Source organism: Phasianus colchicus, chromosome Z (assembly GCF_987193195.1).
Source record: "Phasianus colchicus chromosome Z, bPhaCol1.hap1.1, whole genome shotgun sequence".
In the NCBI taxonomy this organism is placed as follows: Eukaryota; Metazoa; Chordata; class Aves; order Galliformes; family Phasianidae; genus Phasianus; species Phasianus colchicus.
Window position 1 is genome coordinate 8,924,547 of NC_143476.1, and position 25,157 is coordinate 8,949,703.

The following is a 25,157-nucleotide window of genomic DNA, read 5'->3' on the forward strand; positions in this document are numbered from 1 at the left end:
TCCCGTTCTGACGTTCTCTGTAGAATGTGCTGTGCTCGGCCTCGTCCAACGGAGCCAGACCTGAAATGACCTGGTTTCTTCCTTTTGTTGTGCAGTGCCCAAGAAACGCAGCAAGATCCTCACCTTCCTTCATTCCTTGGTGAAGGCCCGCCCAAAGAAACCGACCGAGCGGGAGGTGGAGAAGGAAAGGGTGTTTGGCGGTGACCTGGGAGAGCATCTTCTCCACTCCGGTCGTGATGGTAAGGAGCTGCCCATTCCTGAGATCTTCCTCTGCTGGGCATCTAAAGAAGATGAAAGGGAGCTCATATCTAGCAGGGGGCAGGCTGATAGCCGTGGAGACACGTGTAATGGGAGTTGATGGCTGAAGGATAAAGTGAGGCGGATGCTCCTAAGAGACAAGCACATCTGTATTTGCTTCAGCCAAGCCTGGCTGGGCTTAGTGGATGGGATGTGAAGCACAGCCTGCAGCAGGACTTGAATCAGGAGCTCCACTGACGGCTGGCACGTGTTCTTCAGTCCCCCAGGTCCTCCAGAGCTGCGCTGAGTTCATTGAGCAGCACGGCGTGGTGCAGGGGATATACCGCCTGTCCGGCGTCGCGTCCAACATCCAGAGACTGCGGTAAGAGTGCTGCGACTGACACAGCCTGAGTGCATCTGGTGTGGCTTTGGGCTTGCCTTCCTCTCGCTCAACCGGGTTTGCGTCCCTCTCTCCAGGCAGGAATTTGAGTCGGAGCAGATTCCTGAGCTCACCGTCCGGGACATTCACAGCGTGAGCTCCCTCTGCAAGATGTACTTCAGGGAGCTCCCGAACCCTCTGCTCACCCACCAGCTGTACGGCAAGTTCTCGGTAAGCACAAGGCCACGTCTTTCATTTCCCTCTTCCTGGGCCTCTTGGCAGATGGCTGCAGCAGTGCCCCAGCTCGGAGGCCCTTTTGCTGTCAGCCCCACGAGGTTTACTCGCAGTGGTGTACTAGCCTGATTGGTGTCTCGCTCCCTTTCTGCACTACTCCAGGATGCTGTTGGTGCCGCTACAGAGGAGGAGCGGCTGCTCAGAATGCAGGACGTCATCCAGCAGCTGCCCGCTCCTCACTACAGGTCAGTGCTGCCCTCAGCCTGCTGAGCTCAGCCCTACTGCATTGCAGAGGGCAACGATGCGGTTCCAGGCTCTGTCTCACGCCGGCAACACGATGCCTGTGTATGCTGAAGGGTTGAAGGCTCCATGGGCTTACTATATGGGGTCAGTTCCTGGGCACGGGGGCACGCTTGGTGCAGCTGATGGCTGCGGCTGTGCTGTGCTGGGGCTTGGTGCTGCAGCGTGGCACTCAGTCAGGTTGGATCTACTTCATCTTCGGTGACAGTAGCAATCACAAGAAGTAGCATGAATGGAGGTTTGCTTTCTGAATTGCAGCACGGCATGCTCGTTGGTGCTGAACGTTTGCCTCTCTTGTTTTCCAGGACACTGGAGTTCCTGATGAGACACTTGGCGTGTCTGGCTGGGAGCTCCACCATCACAAACATGCATGCCAAGAACCTAGCCATTGTGTGGGCTCCAAACCTCTTAAGGTAAACTGCTGGTTCTGTTTCAACACAACGCTTACATCTGTTCTCCATTAAAAAAAAAAACAGTGCTCCCTTTTTCTCCATCAAATGTGCTCTTCTTCTGTAAAATCTGTGGCTGACAGAAGAGCAGGAGCCTGAGCTGTTCTCCATCCCCACGGGCACAATGTCTAGGTGACAATTTCTGCAGTCTTGTTGAGATGGGACTGACGTGTCCTTGATCATCCAGGGGAATTTCTGCAGTGGCATCACTGATTGCCCACTGCGGAAGTCTCCAGAGCCTCAGCTGACAGCTTTTGGCTGCAACAATTCAGACTCGGGGAAACGGTCTTGGAGAAATGACTTCTAAAATCTGCCTTTTCTACAGATCACAGCAGAACGAGTCTGCCTGCGCCAGCGGAAGAGCTGCCTGCATGGAGCTGCAGACGCAGTCGGATGTGGTGAAATTCATCATCAACCACACCGACGTCCTCTTCGGCTCCAAATCCGGAGCAGACATTGCAGATGCAGCAGGTGAGTGTCTTCCTCCATTAGCTTGATCTTGACCTGACACCTTGACCAAATGCAGGCCTTCTCCAGGATGTTTGAGATACTCTTTTACCATCAAGGGGACAGCAGACCTCTGGACTTCCATTAGGGTATGGCATCCTGTTGCTGGATGCTGAGAATGTCCAAGCCCAAACTTCACAAGGAGGAAACCGTCATTATTATGGTTTGCACGCAGGAAAAGCTTGATGCAAGTGTGGCAGCGAAGCTTTCTCAGTTCCCTGCCCCCATTTCCTTGGGTTTTTCCTTGCCTATTTTGATACAGTAAGCTGCTCTTAATGATGACCGTGTCCTTTGCCATAAACACACCTCTTCCCACATGGTTATTTTGGGCTCCTCTTCTTCCAGTGGCTCGGATAAGCAAGCCTGAGAAAAATACAGCACCTCCCCCAGAACTGTGGTGGCTGTGCTGCTGCTTTCTGATCCTCGCTCTTACCTGTGGTTTTCCCTGACAGGGCACAATTCTCTCCCAGGGCCCAAGTCTGTGGGGGTCTCTTCTGCTGCCACAAAGCTGCTCAGCCTGGAGGAGGCACAGGCACAGAGGCGAGGCCACAGCACCTCTTCTGTGGTAACAGAGAGCAGCAGGGACATTGAAGTGGAAGAAAGCCCTGCAGCTGGGCAGGGCAAATTCCACACCGTCGTTGACTTTCCATCTGACAGGTAAAGAGGACTTTCTTTTCCAGCACCTAGCATCATTGTTTGGGTGGGTTTTTGTGTTTTCCTGCAGAAACCAGGCAGTGCTAGGAACAAGCAACTGCTGCCAAGAGCTCAGTGCTGCTCTTCCCTCACCCTGCACCACGCACGACTCAATGCATTGGCTGTTTTCTCTCTCCAGACAAAATCCACCCAGCAAGAATGAGGAATCACCAGCTAGCAGTTGGTGTTGCTGCTTCAGCCTCAGGAAGCCATCCTCTGGCAGCAAACGCCAACTGCAGCGCAATGCCAGGCAGCCCTCTGAAACAGCAGTGGTAGTCCTGGCAGGTAAGGGTGCAAATGCAGCTTCCAAATCCCTGCTTTTCAGGAACATACAATTCAAGCTTGCTCTGCACATGTATCTCTTTCTAGCGTTCAATCCCGTGCCTAAATCTTCACCCCTGATCAAGTACCACTGTCGTAATTCAGCTTGTGAAAGTTTGACACTAACCCCTGTGTATCCTTTCTAGGTGAATCGAGCCCTTGCCAAGCCATAAGATCCAGGGCAAGTAGCGAGGATGCTCTGTGTGCTTCCATCAGTGGAGAGCTCTTAGGAAGCACAAATTGCTGCAGTTCCAACAGCAGCCTTCCATCTGACATCAGTAATGGAGAGAAGGAGCTCATCGAAGTCCATGCTCTCATTACACCTGGCTCTGCTGAAGTTGCTGACCTGAGCCTCCCAGACACCACAGTCACAAGTGTGGATTTTAACCCAGAGTCTCTGCAGTGCAGCCCATCTGAAGCACAGTGTGAGTGCCCCGACAGCAGCACCTCCATGCAGGAGCCGGTCAGCATCAGTGAAGAGGAGCAGAGCCTCTTGCAGGGGGACTTTCAATCAGGCCTCCAGTCCCAGGCACCGGACAGCAGCACTGAGAGCTCTGAGCCACTCTCTCCATGACAAGACAGGATGAGTCCCATCTTCACCGTGGACCTCTCACACCCTCCTGTCCTTTATATAATAATAAAAGCACACTCGTGCTCAATCAACGCCTTGACTGCCTCCAGAGTCTTCATTCACACGGACTGGGATGAATGCAGCACACAGCAAGGCACCCCAGCTTGCAATGCTGTGGCTGTGGGGTGCGTGCAGCACAGCTCCGGGTTTGTTCCTGTTTTGTCTGGCTTTGGGATGTCTGCAGGGGGAGCTCTGCTACCATTTGGCATGGTAGCAAATAATCTCTCGCATCCTGGATGCTGCTCATGATACTCCCAAGCTTCCTGGCTGTGGCTTTGTGATGCTTTTCACGGCCTTCTGATGCATTTTGATGCCTTGGATGTTGCTTAACACCTCCCTCCTCCCATCATGTCCTTTCCTGGCTCCCATCTACGAACTGGCCCTGCAGATCATCTCCAGACCTGTCATCAGCACACTGCGGCAGGAGAAGCTCCCCCTGGCCAACGTCAGGCAGTACTGCTTGGTCTGCAGCTCAGTGGCCATTTCCCTTTTAGGCGGCTCCTGCAGAAGAATCAAGCAGCAGAACCTTTTGCTCACCCTGCACCACACAAATGCTGCAAAAGCAGAAACAACCTGGGAATCTCTGGTTTGCAAGACTTCACAGACACTTATTGACTGTGTCTGATGGTTCCCTCCCATCCTTGATTTCCTTCTCCCCTTCTCCTCGTCTGATCCCACTGCTGAGCCATGATCAAGCTGCCCAGTGTGGCAGAGCATCGTGCAGAGCCGTGCTGGCACCTCCTCCCCTTCCTCTCCTTCAGCTCAGCCTGCAACCTGAGCAAATCTTTTTCTGAGAAAGTGACCAGCTCTTTTCCATCCCTTTGCCCCTACAAACAGTTGTCCAGAGGATCTCGTCCAAGAATTCCTGGAACAGCCTGCAGCTGGCTCTCCTGAAGTTCAGGCTCCTGCCTTTGCTTCCTGCCAGGCCCGCATTCCTTGAGATCACCAACTCAAGGAGGGCATGGTCACTGCAGCCCTGACCGCCTCCTGTCGTAACCCCTGGTGTGCACCATGTCCAGCAATGCTTCCCTTCTGCTTGCTGTGCCCAATGCCTGCACCACAGAGTGATTCTCACTGCACTCCAGGAGTCTGTCAGATTGCTTGCAGCCAGCCATGCTGATTTCCCAGACTGACTGGAATCCCCCATCAGGATGAGAGTCAGTGAGTGTGATGCTTCTGCTGGCTGCAGTAAGCAGCTCCCACCAACAGGCTCTCTTTCCAGGCGGCTGTAGCAGACCCTCACCTCCAGAAGCCCTGCACTGCTGCACTTCCTAATTTTACCCACAAGTTCACAACCTGCTCATGGCTCTTCTGAGTTCTTTGCAGTCAACTTCTCATCACAGAGGGCAAATCCCTTGCCTTCCAGAATTCCATAGTATCAATTGTGTCTGCTTTATGTCAGGATTTTTTTTCTTTCCTTTCTTTTTCCATTTTCTAGGTAGGAAAATGAATTTCTGAGCCAGGAGAAGCAGAAGTGAAACAGTCTTCCTGGCACTGCTCAGGTTGCAGGAGTTGCCAAGTGCTCCTCAGGTAATGTGTGCTGAAGAGCTGACCTTGGTGGCAGGGGCTGTGGCTGCATTTTGTGCCTGTCATGCGGGAATCCAAGAAAGCCTATTCAGAGCAGGAGCTGCAGAGCGAGATAAACATCACGAGAAGGGAAGGCTGAGAAGCAAGGACACCTCCAGAAAGAAGAGAAAAACTGAGTCAAGTGAGCTGCGTGACGGCCGTGTGATGCTGACCATGATTGGAGGAAGAGCGCATGGCTGGGAATGACGGATGGCTCTGGTTGGATGGGTGCCTGTGTGCACAGAGTTAAGGAGTGTTTGTGGGATGTTTTGCTGGCATCTAACGGCTGTAAGGGGAAGTCAAGAGAGAAAACTTGTGAATGCATAGAAGGGATGTTAAAATCTGGAACAGACTGTTTGGATCATTCACAGCTGAGTCCGTGCCAGATTGCCACACTGCCAGAACCTGGGGCCTAGGATTTTCCTTTAAGAGTGCCAACTGCTTATTTTAAATGATAAAAAGTAACATTGAAAAAAGCTTCCCTCCTTGCATTAGAATAAGGCATTGATATTTGATGTTTCTGTCTTTCCATTCCTTTAGCAGCCTGGGTGTTGATGCAGCTGCATGCATCTGCTGCCCTCCCCTTCTGTTTTGTGTAAAAGAACAGTAAAATATGCAATCAGTGTGAGATCTTTCTGAAGTATTTTACTTTATTTGCCCCTAGGCTGCAATGGCTGGGAAATGGCAGTGTCACCCAGGAGCCCACACGGCGACCTGATGTCTCATTGTTGGGGTCTATTGGAAACCACCACGATGACAAAAGAATGCCTGGGATTCCTCCGGCCCAAATGCCAAACCTTGCACTTGGCTGTGCTGAACCTCATCAGGTTCACCCAGGCCCACCTCTCAAGTCTGCTGAGCTCAAACAGATGCCATTTTTCTCGTGTCCTTCCATTCCGAGTCCATCTGTTCCCCAAAGCAAAAGAATTCTGACCAAGGCTGCAGTTGCAGCTGACTTCCCAAGGCTGCAAGACGTGGTGGTGACACAGCCTTGTGCTTCTGCATTTGTGCTCATCCCACGTTTCCTTTCTCTGTCTCGCAGGTCAGCTCCTGCTGGAAGCAGATGGTATCCCAGTGTGAATGAAGGTCAGTGCAGGAGCAGCTGCTGATGGGAGGAAGGAAGTCCATGCTGAAGAGCTCTGAAGCATCTGCAGGTATGGTTCTGGAGGAGGCAGCAGTGATGTCGGAGGGCTCCCAGCAGGAAGCTGTCTCATCCAAATTCTTGCTGAGTGGTTGGAAGGGAGCTTTCTGCATGACAGCAGCACCAGTTGCTTGCTTCAAATGCTGCCAAGACAAGGATTAGCACGAGTTCCAGTATCTACAGTATCATCACGAATCACGATAGGATTACAATGTGTCCTCATACAAACGCAGCCATTTCTCTCTGAGTCCAAAGGCTGTCCGGAAAGCATCTTTGAGGTCTCTCACACCAAACCACTGCTGTCCGTGTGGGATCTGACTCATTAGGGTATAGGGGTTAGGAACCACAGGCTGTCTTTTGAGAACGGGTTCAGTCATTTCCTTACATCTTGCACCAGCCGATACGTGCCGTCTGCCTTCCGTGCCGACAGGATTGGGGTGTTATAAGGCCACAGACAAGGTTCCAGAAGACCATCCTTAACCACTGTCTGTGTTACAGCTTTTAGACCCACTCTCCCTTCTAAGGCTATGGGTTATTGTTGCTGTTTCACAGCTCCACTCCCTCCTTGGGCAGTTTTTTGTAAGGGAAAATTGTGAGTCCACCCCGATTTCCTTCCCCTGCCCACACCTTTGGATTCATTTCTTCTTCATCACAGCTGTTAACACATTCATTGACCCCTGATATCTGTTTCACAGACTTGCAGCTGTAATCCTCATTTAACTGTTAAATCTCTCCCCCATAAATCGGTCCCTGCTTCAGGCACACAGAACAATTGCCCTGCAACTATTTTATCTTTCCATTTTAGTTCTGTGGTCTCCAAGAGTGGAGCTGTCACTTCTGATCCCTCAGCCCCAGTTATGCACAACAGCCACATCCAGATACACGTCTGGTACCTCTGAACTAGCTAATGCTGTAGGATGGAATGTTGTTTCTGCACTGGCTATCAAATGTGGGATTGCTCTGAAGCAGTACAGCACGATGTGTTTTGTAATTTGCCCTTAGAAACAGTTTGAAAAAGTAGAAAGACTTTATTAGTATTAGTATTAGTAAAAAGAAGTTATTTCATAACATATTTTAGAAATACAGTTGTTCAATCATGTGATCAATTCTCACTTACAGAACTGTAATAGTTACAAATTGCATGGGTATAGTATTAAGGACCAGAAAGCATGTTGTAAGGCCATTCTGTTTGGATAGGAGAAGCTCAGCAAAAGAAAAACAGACTCCAAAGAAGCCAGGGCCTCCACACAACGCCGAACTGACTCACTCTGTGGGCAGGTTGGGATGCAACAGGCAGGCATCAAGAGACTCCCCTCTGTCCTCCTTCCAAACTTCTCTCTCTTCAGGGATGAGCAGGTGTCCAGAAATAGTGGCCAAGTGTTGATAAGCAGCTGTCAGGCGTTCAATAATTAGCAGTATACCTGCTGAGCTAGCAACAATTGGTGTTTAGCCAGTCACACACACACACACAGAATGGCCCGGGTTGGAAGGGACCTCAAGGATCAGGAATCTCCAACCCCCTGCCACAGGCAGGACCACCAACATCTGTAGCACTGCACATATGCACACTGCTGGATAGAAACAGCAGTGTGGGAAAAAACTGTATGCTGTGGATGCAAAGGGTGAATCAGAATGGCTTAACAGCTGTCCCACAAGAAAAAGCAATCCCTTACCTGCTGTGACATGCTCATGGCAACACCAATGCAGAAGCCAGCAGCTGATGCCCACAAGGACAGCCAGCCTGGACTAATTTTCACTACATATCTTTGTCCTGATGTCCTTGTAGAACCTGGGACATTTCTCCATCTCAGCAGAAGAGGGCAAGAGGGGTAGAAAGCACGCACATTCTCCTCTATTTTTCTGGCACTCAAAGAGAAAGAGAAGATGAAAACCAGCATTGTTTCCCTGCCCATGGCAAACACCAGCCTTTCCATCCTTAAAGTCCTTCCTGACATCAGCAGCAACTGAAACAACATCCCACTCACCTTTGCCATGTCTGGAAGAGGTTGCAGCTCTTTCTATTGCATCCTTCTTCCTTTCAAGTCAACAGAGTCTATGTCACTCAAGGAAAAGCAATCTTTTACCTGCTGTGTCATGCTCATGGCAGCAGCAATGCAGATGCCAGCAGCTGATGCCCACAAGGACAGCCAGCCTGGACTTATTTTCATTACATATCTTTGTCCTGATGTCCTTCAAGAAGCTTGGCCATTCTCCCTCTGAGCAGCAGAGGGCAGTAGGTGTCCAAGGTGAGGGCACACTCTGCTCTTTTTCTGGCACACAAAGAGAAAATGAAAACCAGATGTGTTTCCCAGCCCATGGCAAACACCAGCCTTTCCATCCTTACAGTCCTTCCTGACTTCAGCACTAATTGAAACAACATCCCACTCACCTTTGCCATGTCTGGCAGAGGTTGCAGCTCTTTCTATTGCATCCCTCTAGCTTTCAAGTCAAGAGCTCCTGTGTCACACAAGGAAAAGCAACCTTTTACCTGCTTTGGCATGCTCATGGCAGCAGCAATGCAGATGCCAGCAGCTGATGCCCATAAGGACAGCAAGCCTGGACTTATTTTCATTACATATCTTAGTCCTGATGTCCTTCTAAAAGCTGGAACATTTCTCCATCTCAGCAGGAGAGGGCAAGATGGGTCCAAGGTGAGGGCACACACTCCCCTGTTTATCTGGCACTCAAAGAGAAAGAGAAAATGAAAACCAAATGTGTTTCCCTGCCCATGGCAAACACCAGCCTTTCCGTCCTTACAGTACTTCCTGACATCAGCAGCAATGGAAACAACTTCCCACTCACCTTTGCCATGGCTGGCAGAGGTTGCAGCTCTTTCTATTGCATCCCTCTAGCTTTCAACTCAAGAGCTCCTGTGTCACACAAGGACAAGCAATCTTTTACCTGCTGTGCCATGCTCATGGCAACACCAATGCAGATGCCAGCAGCTGATGCGCAAAAGTACAGCCAGCCTGGACTTATTTTTATTACATATCTTTTTCTTGATGTCCTACTAGAAGCTTGGACATTTCTCCCTCTGAGCAGCAGAGGGCAGGAGAGCTCCAAGGTGAGGGCACACTCTCCCCTGTTTATCTGGCACTCAAAGAGAAAGAGAAAATGAAAACCAGATGTGTTTCCCTGCCCATGGCAAACACAAGCCTTTCCATCCTTACAGTCCTTCCTGACATCAGCAGCAACTGAAACAACATCCCACTCACCTTTGCCATGTCTGGCAGAGGTTGCAGCTCTTTCTATTGCATCCCTCTAGCTTTCAAGTCAAGAGCTCCTGGGTCACTCAAGGAAAAGCAATCTTTTACCTGCTTTGCCATGCTCATGGCAGCAGCAGTGCAGATGCCAGCAGCTGATGCCCACAAGGACAGCCAGCCTGGACTTATTTTCATTACATATCTTTGTCCTGATGTCCTTCTAGAAGCTGGAACATTTCTCCATCTCAGCAGAAGAGGGCAGGAGGGATCCAAGGTGAGGGCACACTCTACTCTTTTTCTGGCACACAAAGAGAAAATGAAAACCAGATGTGTTTCCCAGCCCATGGCAAACACCAGCCTTTCCATCCTTACATTCTTCCTGACTTCAGCACTAATTGAAAGAACATCCCACTCAAGTTAGCATTGTCTGGCTGAGGTTGCAGCTCTTTCTATTGCATCCCTCTAGCTTTCAAGTCAAGAGCTCCTGTGTCACACAAGAAAAAGCAATCTATTACCTGCTGTGCCATGCTCATGGCAGCAGCAATGCAGATGCCAGCAGCTGATGCCCACAAGGACAGCCAGCCTGGACTTATTTTCATTACATATCCTTGTCCTGATGTCCTTCTAGAAGCTGGAACATTTCTCCATCTCAGCAGAAGAGGGCAGGATGGGTCCAAGGTGAGGGCACACTGTCCCCTGTTTATGTGGCACACAAAGAGAAAGAGAAAGTGAAAACCAGATGTGTTTCCCTGCCCATGGCAAACACCAGCCTTTCCATCCTTACAGTCCTTCCTGACATCAGCAGCAACTGAAACAACATCCCACTCACCTTTGCCATGTCTGGCAGAGTTTGCAGCTCTTTCTATTGCATCCCTCTAGCTTTCAAGTCAAGAGCTCCTGTGTCACACAAGGAAAAGCAATCTTTTACCTGCTGTGCCATGCTCTTGGCAGCAGCAATGCAGATGCCAGCAGCTGATGCCCACAAGGGCAGCCAGCCTGGACTTATTTTCATTACATATCTTTGTCCTGATGTCCTTCAAGAAGCTTGGCCATTCTCCCTCTGAGCAGCAGAGGGCAGTAGGTGTCCAAGGTGAGGGCACACTCTGCTCTTTTTCTGGCACACAAAGAGAAAATGAAAACCAGATGTGTTTCCCAGCCCATGGCAAACACCAGCCTTTCCATCCTTACAGTCCTTCCTGACTTCAGCACTAATTGAAACAACATCCCACTCACCTTTGCCATGTCTGGCAGAGGTTGCAGCTCTTTCTATTGCATCCCTCTAGCTTTCAAGTCAAGAGCTCCTGGGTCACTCAATGAAAAGCAATCTTTTACCTGCTTTGCCATGCTCATGGCAGCAGCAATGCAGATGCCAGCAGCTGATGCCCACAAGGACAGCCAGCCTGGACTTATTTTCATTACATATCTTTGTCCTGATGTCCTTCTAGAAGCTGGAACATATCTCCATCTCAGCAGAAAAGGGCAGGAGGGTTCCAAGGTGAGGGCACACTCTGCTCTTTTTCTGGCACACAAAGAGAAAATGAAAACCAGATGTGTTTCCCTGCCCATGGCAAACACCAGACTTTCGATCCTTACAGTCCATCCTGACATCAGCACTAACTGAAACCACATCCCACTCACCTTTGCCATGTCTGGCAGAGGTTGCAGCTCTTTCTATTGCATCCCTCTAGCTTTCAAGTCAAGAGCCCCTGTGTCACACAAGGAAAAGCAATCTTTTACCTGCTTTGCCATGCTCATGGCAGCAGCAGTGCAGATGCCAGCAGCTGATGCCCACACGGACAGCCAGCCTGGACTTATTTTCATTACATATCTTTGTCCTGATGTCCTTCGACAAGCTGGAACATTTCACCCTCTGAGCAGCAGAGGGCAGGATGGGTCCAAGTTGCAGGCACACTCTCCTCTTTTTCTGGCACAGAAAGAGAAAATGAAAATAGATGTGTTTCCCAGCCCATGGCAAACACCAGCCTTTCCATCCTTACAGTCTTCCTGTCATCAGCACTAATTGAAACAACATCCCACTCACCTTTGCCATGTCTGGCAGAGGTTGCAGCTCTTTCTATTGCATCCCTCTAGCTTTCAAGTCAAGAGCTCCTGTGTCACACAAGGAAAAGAAACCTTTTACCTGCTTTGCCATGCTCATGGCAGCAGCAATGCAGATGCCAGCAGCTGATGCCCACAAGGGCAGCCAGCCTGGACTTATTTTCATTACATATCTTTGTCCTGATGTCCTTCTAGAAGCTTGGACATTTCTCCCAATGAGCAGAAGAGGGCAGGATGGGTCCAAGGTGAGGGCACACTCTCCTCTTTTTCTGGCATACAACGAGAAAATGAAAAGCAGATGTGTTTCCCAGCCCATGGCAAACACCAGCCTTTCCATCCTTACAGTCCTCCTGACTTCAGCACTAATTGAAACAACATCCTACTCACCTTTGCCAAGTCTGGCAGAGGTTGCAGCTCTTTCTATTGCATCCCTCTAGCTTTCAAGTCAAGAGCTCCTGTGTCACTCAAGGAAAAGCAATCTTTTTCCTGCTTTGCCATGCTCATGGCAGCAGCAATGCAGATGCCAGCAGCTGATGCCCACAAGGACAGCCAGCCTGGACTTATTTTCATTACATATCTTTGTCCTGATGTCCTTCTACAAGCTGGAACATTTCTCCATCTCAGCAGAAGAGGGCAGGATGGGTCGAAGGTGAGGGCACACACTCCCCTGTTTATCTGGCACTCAAAGAGTAAGAGAAAATGAAAACCAGATATGTTTCCCAGCCCATGGGAAACACCAGCCTTTCCATCCTTACAGTCCTTCCTGCAATCATCAGCAATGGAAACAACATCCCACTCACCTTTGCCATGTCTGGCAGAGGTTGCAGCTCTTTCTATAGCATCCCTCTAGCTTTCAAGTCAAGAGCTCCTGTGTCACACAAGGAAACGCAATCTTTTACCTGCTGTGCCATGCTCATGGCAGCAGCAATGCAGATGCCAGCAGCTGATGCCCACAAGGACAGCCAGCCTGGACTTATTTTCATTACATATCCTTATCCTGATGTCCTTCTACAAGCTGGAATATTTCTCCCTCAGAGCAGCAGAGGGCACGATGGGTCCAAGGCGAGGGCACACTCTGCTCTTTATCTGACACACAAAGAGAAAGAGAAAATGAAAACCAGATGTGTTCCCTGCCCATGGCAAACACCAGCCTTTCCATCCTTACATTCCTTCCTGACATCAGCACTAACTGAAACAACATCCCACTCACCTTTGCCATGTCTGGCAGAGGTTGCAGCTCTTTCTATTGCATCCCTCTAGCTTTCAAGTCAAGAGCTCCTATGTCACACAAGGAAAAGCAATCTTTTACCTGCTGTGCCATGCTCATGGCAGCAGCAATGGAGATGCCAGCAGCTGATGCCCACAAGGACAGCCAGCCTGGACTTATTTTCATTACATATCCTTGTCCTGATGTCCTTCTACAAGCTGGAACATTTCTCCATCTCAGCAGAAGAGGGCAGGAGGGGTCCAAGGTGAGGGCACACTCTGCTCTTTATCTGGCACTCAAAGAGAAAGAGAAAATGAAAACCAGATGTGTTTCCCTCCCCATGGCAAACACCAGACTTTCCATCTTTACAGTCCTTCCTGACATCAGCACTAATTGAAACAACATCCCACTCACCTTTGCCATGTCTGGCAGAGGTTGCAGCTCTTTCTATTGCATCCCTCTTGCTTTCAAGTCAACAGAGCCTGTGTCACCTAAGGAAAAGCAATCTTTTACCTGCTGTGCCAAGCTCATGGCAGCGGAAGTCCAGATGCCAGCAGCTGATGCCCACAAGGACAGCCAGCCTGGACTTATTTTCATTACATATCTTTGTCCTGATGTCCTTCTAGAAGCTGGAACATTTCTCCCTATGAGCAGCAGAGGGCAGGATGGGTCCAAGGTGAGGGCACACTCTGCTCTTTATCTGGCACTCAAAGAGAAGATGAAAACCAGCATTGTTTCCCTGCCCATGGAAAACACCAGCCTTTCCATCCTCACAGTCCTTCCTGACATCAGCACTAATTGAAACAACATCCCACTCACCTTTGCCATGTCTGCCAGAGGTTGCAGCTCTTTCTATTGCATCCCTCTAGCTTTCAAGTCAAGAGCACCTGTGTCACTCAAGGAAAAGCAATCTTTTACCTGCTTTGCCATGCTCATGGCAGCAGCAATGCAGATGCCAGCAGCTGATGCCCACAAGGACAGCCAGCCTGGACTTATTTTCATTACATATCTTTGTCCTGATGTCCTTCTAGAAGCTGGAACATTTCTGAATCTCAGCAGAAGAGTGCAGGAGGGGTCCAAGTTACAGGCACACTCTCCTCTTTTTCTGGCACACAAAGAGAAGATGAAAAGCAGATGTGTTTCCCTGCCCATGGCAAACACCAGCCTTTCCATCCTTACAGTTCTTCCTGACATCAGCACTAATTGAAACAACATCCCACTCACTCACCTTTGCCATGTCTGGCAAATGTTGCAGCTCTTTCTATTACATCCCTCTAGCTGTCAAGTCAAGAGCTCCTGTGTCACACAAGGAAAAGCAATCCTTTACCTGCTGTGCCATGCTCATGGCAGCAGCAATGCAGATGCCAGCAGCTGATGCCCACAAGGACAGCCAGCCTGGACTTATTTTCATTACATATCTTTGTCCTGATGTCTTTCTAGAAGCTGGAACATTTTTCCATCTCAGCAAAAGAGGGCATGATTGGTCCAAGGTGAGGGCACACTCTCCTCTTTTTCTGGAACACAAAGAGAAAATGAAAACAAGATGTGTTTCCCTGCCCATGGCAAACACCAGACTTTCCATCCTTCCAGTCCTTCCTGACATCAGCACTAATTGAAACAACATCCCACTCACCTTTGCCATGTCTGGCAGAGGTTGCAGCTCTTTCTATTGCATCCCTCTAGCTTTCAAGTCAAGAGCTCCTGTGTCACACAAGGAAAAGCAATCTTTTACCTGCTGTGCCATGCTCATGGCAGCAGCAATGCAGATGCCAGCAGCTGATGCCCACAAGGACAGCCAGCCTGGACTTATTTTCATTACATATCTTTGTCCTGATGTCCTTCTAGAAGCTGGAACATTTCTCCCTCTGAGCAGCATAGGACAGGATGGGTCCAAGTTGAGGGCACACTCTCCTCTTTTTCTGGCACTCAAAGAGAAAGAGAAAATGAAAACAATATGTGTTTCCCAGCCCATGGCAAACACCAGCCTTTCCATCCTTCCAGTCCTTCCTGACATCAGCACTAATTGAAACAACATCCCACTCACCTTTGCCATGTCTGGCAGAGGTTGCAGCTCTTTCTATTGCATCCCTCTAGCTGTCAAATCAAGAGCTCCTGTGTCACACAAGGAAAAGCAATCTTTTACCTGCTTTGCCATGCTCATGGCAGCAGCAATGCAGATGCCAGCAGCTGATGCCCACAAGGACAGCCAGCCTGGACTTATTTTCATTACATATCTTTGTCCTGACGTCCTTCTACAAGCTGGAACATTTCTCCATCTCAGCAGAAGAGGGCAGGAGGTGTCCAAGGTGAGGGCACACTCTGCTCTTTATCTGGCACTCAAAGAGAAAGAGAAAATGAAAACCTGATGTGTTTCCCTGCCCATGGCAAACACCAGCCTTTCCATCCTTACAGTCCTTCCTGCAATCATCAGCAATGGAAACAACATCCCACTCACCTTTGCCATGTCTGGCAGAGGTTGCAGCTCTTTCTATTGCATCCCTCTAGCTTTCAAGTCAAGAGCTCCTGTGTCACACAAGGAAAAGCAATCTTTTACATTCTTTGCCATGCTCATGGCAGCAGCAATGCAGATGCCAGTAGCTGATGCCCACAAGGACAGCCAGCCTGGACTTATTTTCATTACATATCTTTGTCCTGATGTCCTTCTACAAGCTGGAACATTTCTCCCTCTGAGCAGCATAGGACAGGATGGGTCCAAGGTGAGGGCACACTCTGCTCTTTATCTGGCACTCAAAGAGAAAGAGAAAATGAAAACCTGATGTGTTTCCCTGCCCATGGCAAACACCAGCCTTTCCATCCTTCCAGTCCTTCCTGACATCAGCACTAATTGAAACAACATCCCACTCACCTTTGCCATGTCTGGCAGAGGTTGCAGCTCTTTCTATTGCATCCCTCTAGCTTTCAAGTGAAGAGCTCCTGTGTCACACAAGGAAAAGCAATCTTTTACCACCTGTGCCACGCTCATGGCAGCAGAAGTCCAGATGCCAGCAGGTGATGCCCACAAGGACAGCCAGCCTGGACTTATTTTCATCACATATCCTTGTCCTGATGTCCTTCTACAAGCTGGAACATTTCTCCATCTCAGCAGAAGAGGGCAGGAGGGGTCCAAGGTGAGGGCACACTCTGCTCTTTATCTGGCACTCAAAGAGAAAGAGAAAATGAAAACCAGATGTGTTTCCCTGCCCATGGCAAACACCAGCCTTTCCATCCTTACAGTCCTTCCTGCAATCATCAGCAATGGAAACAACATCCCACTCACCTTTCCCATGTCTGGCAGAGGTTGCAGCTCTTTCTATTGCATCCCTCTAGCTGTCAAGTCAAGAGCTCCTGTGTCACACACAAAAAAGCAATCTTTTACCTGCTGTGCCATGCTCATGCCAGCAGCAATGCAGATGCCAGCAGCTGATGCCCACAAGGACAGCCAGCCTGGACTTATTTTCATTACATATCTTTGTCCTGATGTCCTTCTACAAGCTGGAACATTTCTCCCTCTGAGCAGCAGAGGGCAGGAGAGTTCCAAGGTGAGGGCACACTCTGCTCTTTATCTGGCACTCAAAGAGAAAGAGAAAATGAAAACCAGCTGTGTTTCCCTGCCCATGGCAAACACCAGCCTTTCCATCCTTACAGTCCTTCCTGCAATCATCAGCAATGGAAACAACATTCCACTCACCTTTGCCATGTCTGGCAGAGGTTGCAGCTCTTTCTATTGCATCCCTCTAGCTGTCAAGTCAAGAGCTCCTGTGTCACACAAGGAAAAGCAATCTTTTACCTGCTGTGCCATGCTCATGCCAGCAGCAATGCAGATGCCAGCAGCTGATGCCCACAAGGACAGCCAGCCTGGACTTATTTTCATTACATATCCTTGTCCTGATGTCCTTCTACAAGCTGGAACATTTCTCCATCTCAGCAGGAGAGGGCAGGAGGGGTCCAAGGTGAGGGCACACTCTGCTCTTTATCTGGCACTCAAAGAGAAAGAGAAAATGAAAACCAGATGTGTTTCCCTGCCCATGGCAAACACCAGCCTATCCATCCTTCCAGTCCTTCCTGACATCAGCACTAATTGAAACAACATCCCACTCACCTTTGCCATGTCTGGCAGAGGTTGCAGCTGTTTCTATTGCATCCCTCTAGCTTTCAAGTCAAGAGCTCCTGTGTCACACAAGGAAAAGCAATCTTTTACCTCCTGTGCCATGCTCATGGCAGCAGCAATGCAGATGCCAGTAGCTGATGCCCACAAGGACAGCCAGCCTGGACTTATTTTCATTACATATCTTTGTCCTGATGTCCTTCTACAAGCTGGAACATTTCTCCATCTCAGCAGAAGAGGGCAGGAGTGTTCCAAGGTGAGGGCACACTCTGCTCTTTATCTGGCACTCAAAGAGAAAGAGAAAATGAAAACCAGCTGTGTTTCCCTGCCCATGGAAAACACCAGCCTTTCCATCCTTCCAGTCCTTCCTGACATCAGCACTAATTGAAACAACATCCCACTCACCTTTGCCATGTCTGGCAGAGGTTGCAGCTCTTTCTATTGCATCCCTCTAGCTTTCAAGTCAAGAGCTCCTGTGTCACACAAGGAAAAGCAATCTTTTACCTCCTGTGCCATGCTCATGGCAGCAGCAATGCAGATGCCAGCAGCTGATGTCCACAAGGACAGCCAGCCTGGACTTATTTTCATTACATATCCTTGTCCTGATGTCCTTCTAGAAGCTGGAACATTTCTCCATCTCAGCAGAAGAGGGCAGGATGGGTCCAAGGTGAGGGCACACTCTGCTCTTTATCTGGCACTCAAATAGAAAGAGAAAATGAAAACCTGATGTGTTTCCCTGCCCATGGCAAACACCAGCCTTTCCATCCTTACAGTCCTTCCTGACATCAGCACTAATTGAAACAACATCCCACTCACCTTTGCCATGTCTGGCAGAGGTTGCAGCTGTTTCTATTGCATCCCTCTAGCTTTCAAGTCAAGAGCTCCTGTGTCACACAAGGAAAAGCAATCTTTTACCTGCTGTGCCATGCTCATGGCAGCAGCAATGCAGATGCCAGCAGCTGATGCCCACAAGGACAGCCAGCCTGGACTTATTTTCATTACATATCTTTGTCCTGATGTCCTTCTAGAAGCTGGAACATTTCTCCATCTCAGCAGAAGAGGGCAGGAGGGGTCCAAGGTGAGGGCACACTCTGCTCTTTATCTGGCACTCAAAGAGAAAGAGAAAATGAAAACATTATGTGTTTCCCAGCCCATGGCAAACAGCAGCCTTTCCATCCTTACAGTCCTTCCTGCAATCATCAGCAATGGAAACAACATCCCACTCACCTTTGCCATGTCTGGCAGAGGTTGCAGCTCTTTCTATTGCATCCCTCTAGCTTTCAAGTCAAGAGCTCCTGTGTCACACAAGGAAAAGCAATCTTTTACCTCCTGTGCCATGCTCATGGCAGCAGCAATGCAGATGCCAGCAGCTGATGCCCACAAGGACAGCCAGCCTGGACTTATTTTCATTACATATCTTTGTCCTGATGTCCTTCTAGAAGCTGGAACATTTCTCCCTCTGAGCAGAAGAGGGCAGGAGGGGTCCAAGGTGAGGGCACACTCTCCTCTCTATCTGGCACTCAAAGAGAAAGAGAAAATGAAAACCAGATGTGTTTCCCTGCCCATGGCAAACACCAGACTTTCCATCCTTACAGTCCTTCCTGCAATCATCAGCAATGGAAACAACATCCCACTCACCTTTGCCATGTCTGGCAGAGGTTGCAGCTCTTTCTATTGCATCCCTCTAGCTGTCAAGTCAAGAGCTCCTGTGTCACACAAGGAAAAGCAATCTTTTACCTGCTTTGCCATGCTCATGCCAGCAGCAATGCAGATGCCAGCAGCTGATGCCCACAAGGACAGCCAGCCTGGACTTATTTTCATTACATATCCTTGTCCTGATGTCCTTCTACAAGCTGGAACATTTCTCCATCTCAGCAGCAGAGGGCAGGAGGGGTCCAAGGTGAGGGCACACTCTGCTCTTTATCTGGCACTCAAAGAGAAAGAGAAAATGAAAACCAGCTGTGTTTCCCTGCCCATGGCAAACACCAGCCTTTCCATCCTTACAGTCCTTCCTGCAATCATCAGCAACTGAAACAACATCCCACTCACCTTTGCCATGTCTGGCAGAGGTTGCAGCTCTTTCTATTGCATCCCTCTAGCTTTCAAGTCAAGAGCTCCTGTGTCACACAAGGAAAAGCAATCTTTTACCTGCTGTGCCATACTCATGGCAGCAGCAATGCAGATGCCAGCAGCTGATGCCCACAAGGACAGCCAGCCTGGACTTATTTTCATTACATATCTTTGTCCTGATGTCCTTCTAGAAGCTGGAACATTTCTCCCTCTGAGCAGCATAGGACAGGATGGGTCCAAGGTGAGGGCACACTCTGCTCTTTAACTGGCACTCAAAGACAAAGAGAAAATGAAAACCAGATGTGTTTCCCAGCCCATGGCAAACAGCAGCCTTTCCATCCTTCCAGTCCTTTCTGCAATCATCAGCAACTGGAAAAACATCCTACTCACCTTTGCCATGTCTGGCAGAGGTTGCAGCTCTTTCTATTGCATCCCTCTAGCTGTCAAGTCAAGAGCTCCTGTGTCACACAAGGAAAAGCAATCTTTTACCTCCTGTGCCATGCTCATGGCAGCAGCAATGCAGATGCCAGCAGCTGATGCCCACAAGGACAGCCAGCCTGGACTTATTTTCATTACATGTCTTTGTCCTGATTTCCTTCTAGAAGCTTGGACATTTCTCCCTCTGAGCAGCAGAGGGCAGGATGGGTCCAAGGTGAGGGCACACTCTGCTCTTTATCTGGCACTCAAAGAGAAAGAGAAAATGAAAACCAGCTGTGTTTCCCTGCCCATGGCAAACACCAGCCTTTCCATCCTTACAGTCCTTCCTGACATCATCAGCAACTGAAACAACATCCCACTCACCTTTGCCATGTCTGGCAGAGGTTGCAGCTCTTTCTATTGCATCCCTCTAGCTGTCAAGTCAAGAGCTCCTGTGTCACACAAGGAAAAGCAATCTTTTACCTGCTGTGCCATGCTCATGGCAGCAGCAATGCAGATGCCAGCTGCTGATGCCCACAAGGACAGCCAGCCTGGACTTATTTTCATTACATATCTTTGTCCTGATGTCCTTCTAGAAGCTGGAACATTTCTCCCTCTGAGCAGCATAGGACAGGATGGGTCCAAGGTGAGGGCACACTCTGCTCTTTATCTGGCACTCAAAGAGAAAGAGAAAATGAAAACCAGATGTGTTTCCCTGCCCATGGCAAACACCAGCCTTTCCATCCTTACAGTCCTTCCTGCAATCATCAGGAATGGAAACAACATCCCACTCACCTTTGCCATGTCTGGCAGAGGTTGCAGCTCTTTCTATTGCATCCCTCTAGCTGTCAAGTCAAGAGCTCCTGTGTCACACAAGGAAAAGCAATCTTTTACCTGCTGTGCCATGCTCATGGCAGCAGGAATGCAGATGCCAGCAGCTGATGCCCACAAGGACAGCCAGCCTGGACTTATTTTCCTTACATGTCCTTGTCCTGATGTCCTTCTAGAAGCTGTAACATTTCTCCATCTCAGCAGAAGAGGGCAGGAGGGGTCCAAGGTGAGGGCACACTCTGCTCTTTATCTGGCACTCAAAGAGAAAGAGAAAATGAAAACCAGATGTGTTTCCCAGCCCATGGCAAACAGCAGCCTTTCCATCCTTACAGTCCTTCCTGCAATCATCAGCAATGGAAACAACATCCCACTCACCTTTGCCATGTCTGGCAGAGGTTGCAGCTGTTTCTATTGCATCCCTCTAGCTTTCAAGTCAAGAGCTCCTGTGTCACACAAGGAAAAGCAATCTTTTACCTCCTGTGCCATGCTCATGGCAGCAGCAATGCAGATGCCAGTAGCTGATGCCCACAAGGACAGCCAGCCTGGACTTATTTTCATTACATATCTTTGTCCTGATGTCTTTCTAGAAGCTGGAACATTTTTCCATCTCAGCAGAAGAGGGCAGGATGGGTCCAAGGTGAGGGCACAGTCTGCTCTTTTTCTGGAACACAAAGAGAAAATGAAAACAAGATGTGTTTCCCTGCCCATGGCATACACCAGCCTTTCCATCCTTCCAGTCCTTCCTGACATCAGCACTAATTGAAACAACATCCCACTCACCTTTGCCATGTCTGGCAGAGGTTGCAGCTCTTTCTATTGCATCCCTCTAGCTTTCAAGTCAAGAGCTCCTGTGTCACACAAGGAAAAGCAATCTTTTACCTGCTGTGCCATGCTCATGGCAGCAGCAATGCAGATGCCAGCAGCTGATGCCCACAAGGACAGCCAGCCTGGACTTATTTTCATCACATATCCTTGTCCTGATGTCCTTCTACAAGCTGGAACATTTCTCCATCTCAGCAGCAGAGGGCAGGAGGGGTCCAAGGTGAGGGCACACTCTGCTCTTTAACTGGCACTCAAAGAGAAAGAGAAAATGAAAACCTGATGTGTTTCCCAGCCCATGGCAAACACCAGCCTTTCCATCCTTACAGTCCTTCCTGACATCATCAGCAACTGGAAAAACATCCTACTCACCTTTGCCATGTCTGGCAGAGGTTGCAGCTCTTTCTATTGCATCCCTCTAGCTGTCAAGTCAAGAGCTCCTGTGTCACACAAGGAAAAGCAATCTTTTACTTGCTGTGCCATACTCATGGCAGCAGCAATGCAGATGCCAGCAGCTGATGCCCACAAGGACAGCCAGCCTGGACTTATTTTCATTACATATCTTTGTCCTGATTACCTCCTAGAAGCTTGGACATTTCTCCCTCTGAGCAGCAGAGGGCAGGATGGGTCCAAGGTGAGGGCACACTCTGCTCTTTATCTGGCACTCAAAGAGAAAGAGAAAATGAAAACCAGCTGTGTTTCCCTGCCCATGGCAAACACCAGCCTTTCCATCCTTCCAGTCCTTCCTGACATCAGCAGCAACTGAAACAACATCCCACTCACCTTTGCCATGTCTGCCAGAGGTTGCAGCTCTTTCTATTGCATCCCTCTAGCTTTCAAGTCAAGAGCTCCTGTGTCACACAAGGAAAAGCAATCTTTTACCGGCTGTGCCATGCTCATGGCAGCAGCAATGCAGATGCCAGCAGCTGATGCCCACAAGGACAGCCAGCCTGGACTTATTTTCATTACATATCTTTGTCCTGATGTCTTTCTAGAAGCTGGAACATTTTTCCATCTCAGCAGAAGAGGGCAGGATGGGTCCAAGGTGAGGGCACAGTCTGCTCTTTTTCTGGAACACAAAGAGAAAATGAAAACAAGATGTGTTTCCCTGCCCATGGCAAACACCAGACTTTCCATCCTTACAGTCCTTCCTGACATCAGCACTAATTGAAACAACATCCCACTCACCTTTGCCATGTCTGGCAGAGGTTGCAGCTCTTTCTATTGCATCCCTCTAGCTTTCAAGTGAAGAGCTCCTGTGTCACACAAGGAAAAGCAATCTTTTACCTCCTGTGCCATGCTCATGGCAGCAGCAATGCAGATGCCAGCAGCTGATGCCCACAAGGACAGCCAGCCTGGACTTATTTTCATTACATGTCCTTGTCCTGATGTCCTTCTAGAAGCTGTAACATTTCTCCATCTCAGCAGAAGAGGGCAGGAGGGGTCCAAGGTGAGGGCACACTCTGCTCTTTATCTGGCACTCAAAGAGAAAGAGAAAATGAAAACCAGATGTGTTTCCCAGCCCATGGCAAACACCAGCCTTTCCATCCTTACAGTCCTTCCTGCAATCATCAGCAATGGAAACAACATCCCACTCACCTTTGCCATGTCTGGCAGAGGTTGCAGCTCTTTCTATTGCATCCCTCTAGCTTTCAAGTCAAGAGCTCCTGTGTCCCACAAGGAAAAGCAATCTTTTACCTGCTGTGCCATGCTCATGGCAGCAGAAGTCCAGATGCCAGCAGCTGATGCCCACAAGGACAGCCAGCCTGGACTTATTTTCATTACATATCCTTGTCCTGATGTCCTTCTAGAAACTGGGAAATTTCTCCATCTGAGCAGCAGAGGGCAGGAGAGTTCCAAGGTGAGGGCACACTCTGCTCTTTATCTGGCACTCAAAGAGAAAGGGAAAATGAAAACCAGATGTGTTTCCCTGCCCATGGCAAACACCAGACTTTGCATCCTTACAGTCCTTCCTGCAATCATCAGCAATGGAAAGAATATCCCACTCACCTTTGCCATGTCTGGCAGAGGTTGCAGCTCTTTCTATTGCATCCCTCTAGCTTTCAAGTCAAGAGCTCCTGTGTCACACAAGGAAAAGCAATCTTTTACCTCCTGTGCCATGCTCATGGCAGCAGCAATGCAGATGCCAGCAGCTGATGCCCACAAGGACAGCCAGCCTGGACTTATTTTCATCACATATCCTTGTCCTGATGTCCTTCTACAAGCTGGAACATTTCTCCATCTCAGCAGCAGAGGGCAGGAGGGGTCCAAGGTGAGGGCACACTCTGCTCTTTATCTGGCACTCAAAGAGAAAGAGAAAATGAAAACCAGATGTGTTTCCCTGCCCATGGCAAACACCAGCCTTTCCATCCTTACAGTCCTTCCTGACATCATCAGCAACTGAAACAACATCCCACTCACCTTTGCCATGTCTGGCAGAGGTTGCAGCTCTTTCTATTGCATCCCTCTAGCTTTCAAGTCAAGAGCTCCTGTGTCACACAAGGAAAAGCAATCTTTTACCTGCTTTGCCATGCTCATGGCAGCAGCAATGCAGATGCCAGCAGCTGATGCCCACAAGGACAGCCAGCCTGGACTTATTTTCATCACATATCCTTGTCCTGATGTCCTTCTACAAGCTGGAACATTTCTCCATCTCAGCAGCAGAGGGCAGGAGGGGTCCAAGGTGAGGGCACACTCTGCTCTTTAACTGGCACTCAAAGAGAAAGAGAAAATGAAAACCAGATGTGTTTCCCTGCCCATGGCAAACACCAGCCTTTCCATCCTTACAGTCCTTCCTGACATCATCAGCAGCTGGAAAAACATCCTACTCACCTTTGCCATGTCTGGCAGAGGTTGCAGCTCTTTCTATTGCATCCCTCTAGCTGTCAAGTCAAGAGCTCCTGTGTCACACAAGGAAAAGCAATCTTTTACCTCCTGTGCCATGCTCATGGCAGCAGCAATGCAGATGCCAGCAGCTGATGCCCACAAGGACAGCCAGCCTGGACTTATTTTCATTACATATCTTTGTCCTGATGTCCTTCTAGAAACTGGGAAATTTCTCCCTCTGAGCAGCAGAGGGCAGGAGAGTTCCAAGGTGAGGGCACACTCTCCTCTTTTTCTGGAACACAAAGAGAAAATGAAAACCAGCTGTGTTTCCCTGCCCATGGCAAACACCAGACTTTCCATCCTTACAGTCCTTCCTGCAATCATCAGCAATGGAAACAACATCCCACTCACCTTTGCCATGTCTGGCAGAGGTTGCAGCTCTTTCTATTGCATCCCTCTAGCTTTCAAGTCAAGAGCTCCTGTGTCACACAAGGAAAAGCAATCTTTTACCTGCTTTGCCATGCTCATGGCAGCAGCAATGCAGATGCCAGCAGCAGATGCCCACAAGGACAGCCAGCCTGGACTTATTTTCATAACATATCTTTGTCCTGATGTCCTTCTACAAGCTGGAACATTTCTCCATCTCAGCAGAAGAGGGCAGGAGGGGTCCAAGGTGAGGGCACACACTCCTCTTTTTCTGGCACACAAAGAGAAGATGAAAACCAGATGTGTTTCCCTGCCCATGGCAAACACCAGCCTTTCCATCCTTACAGTCCTCCTGACATCAGCACTAATTGAAACAACATCCCACTCACCTTTGCCATGTCTGGCAGAGGTTGCAGCTCTTTCTATTACATCCCTCTAGCTGTCAAGTCAAGAGTTCTAGTGTCAAACAAGGAAAAGCAATCTTTTACCTGCTGTGCCATGCTCATGGCAGCAGCAATGCAGATGTCAGCAGCTGATTCCCACAAGGACAGCCAGCCTGGACTTATTTTCATTACATATCTTTGTCCTGATGTCCTTCTAGAAGCTTGGACATTTCTCCCTATGAGCAGCAGAGGGCAGGATGGGTCCAAGTTGCAGGCACACTCTCCTCTTTTTCTGGCACACAAAGAGAAGATGAAAACCAGATGTGTTTCCCTGCCCATGGCAAACACCAGCCT

The 25,157-nt window shown here is 49.1% G+C and overlaps 1 protein-coding gene across 1 annotated transcript; it reads left to right on the forward strand.

The window, feature by feature from the left end:
* Positions 1–443: 443 nt before the first annotated feature.
* Positions 444–24,880, forward strand: LOC149912420 (rho GTPase-activating protein 33-like). The gene is made up of 3 exons (XM_090131064.1): positions 444–619; positions 715–847; positions 24,860–24,880. Exons 1-3 carry the CDS (start codon positions 444–446, stop codon positions 24,878–24,880), a joined length of 330 nt encoding a protein of 109 aa, XP_089987190.1.
* Positions 24,881–25,157: the final 277 nt, after the last annotated feature.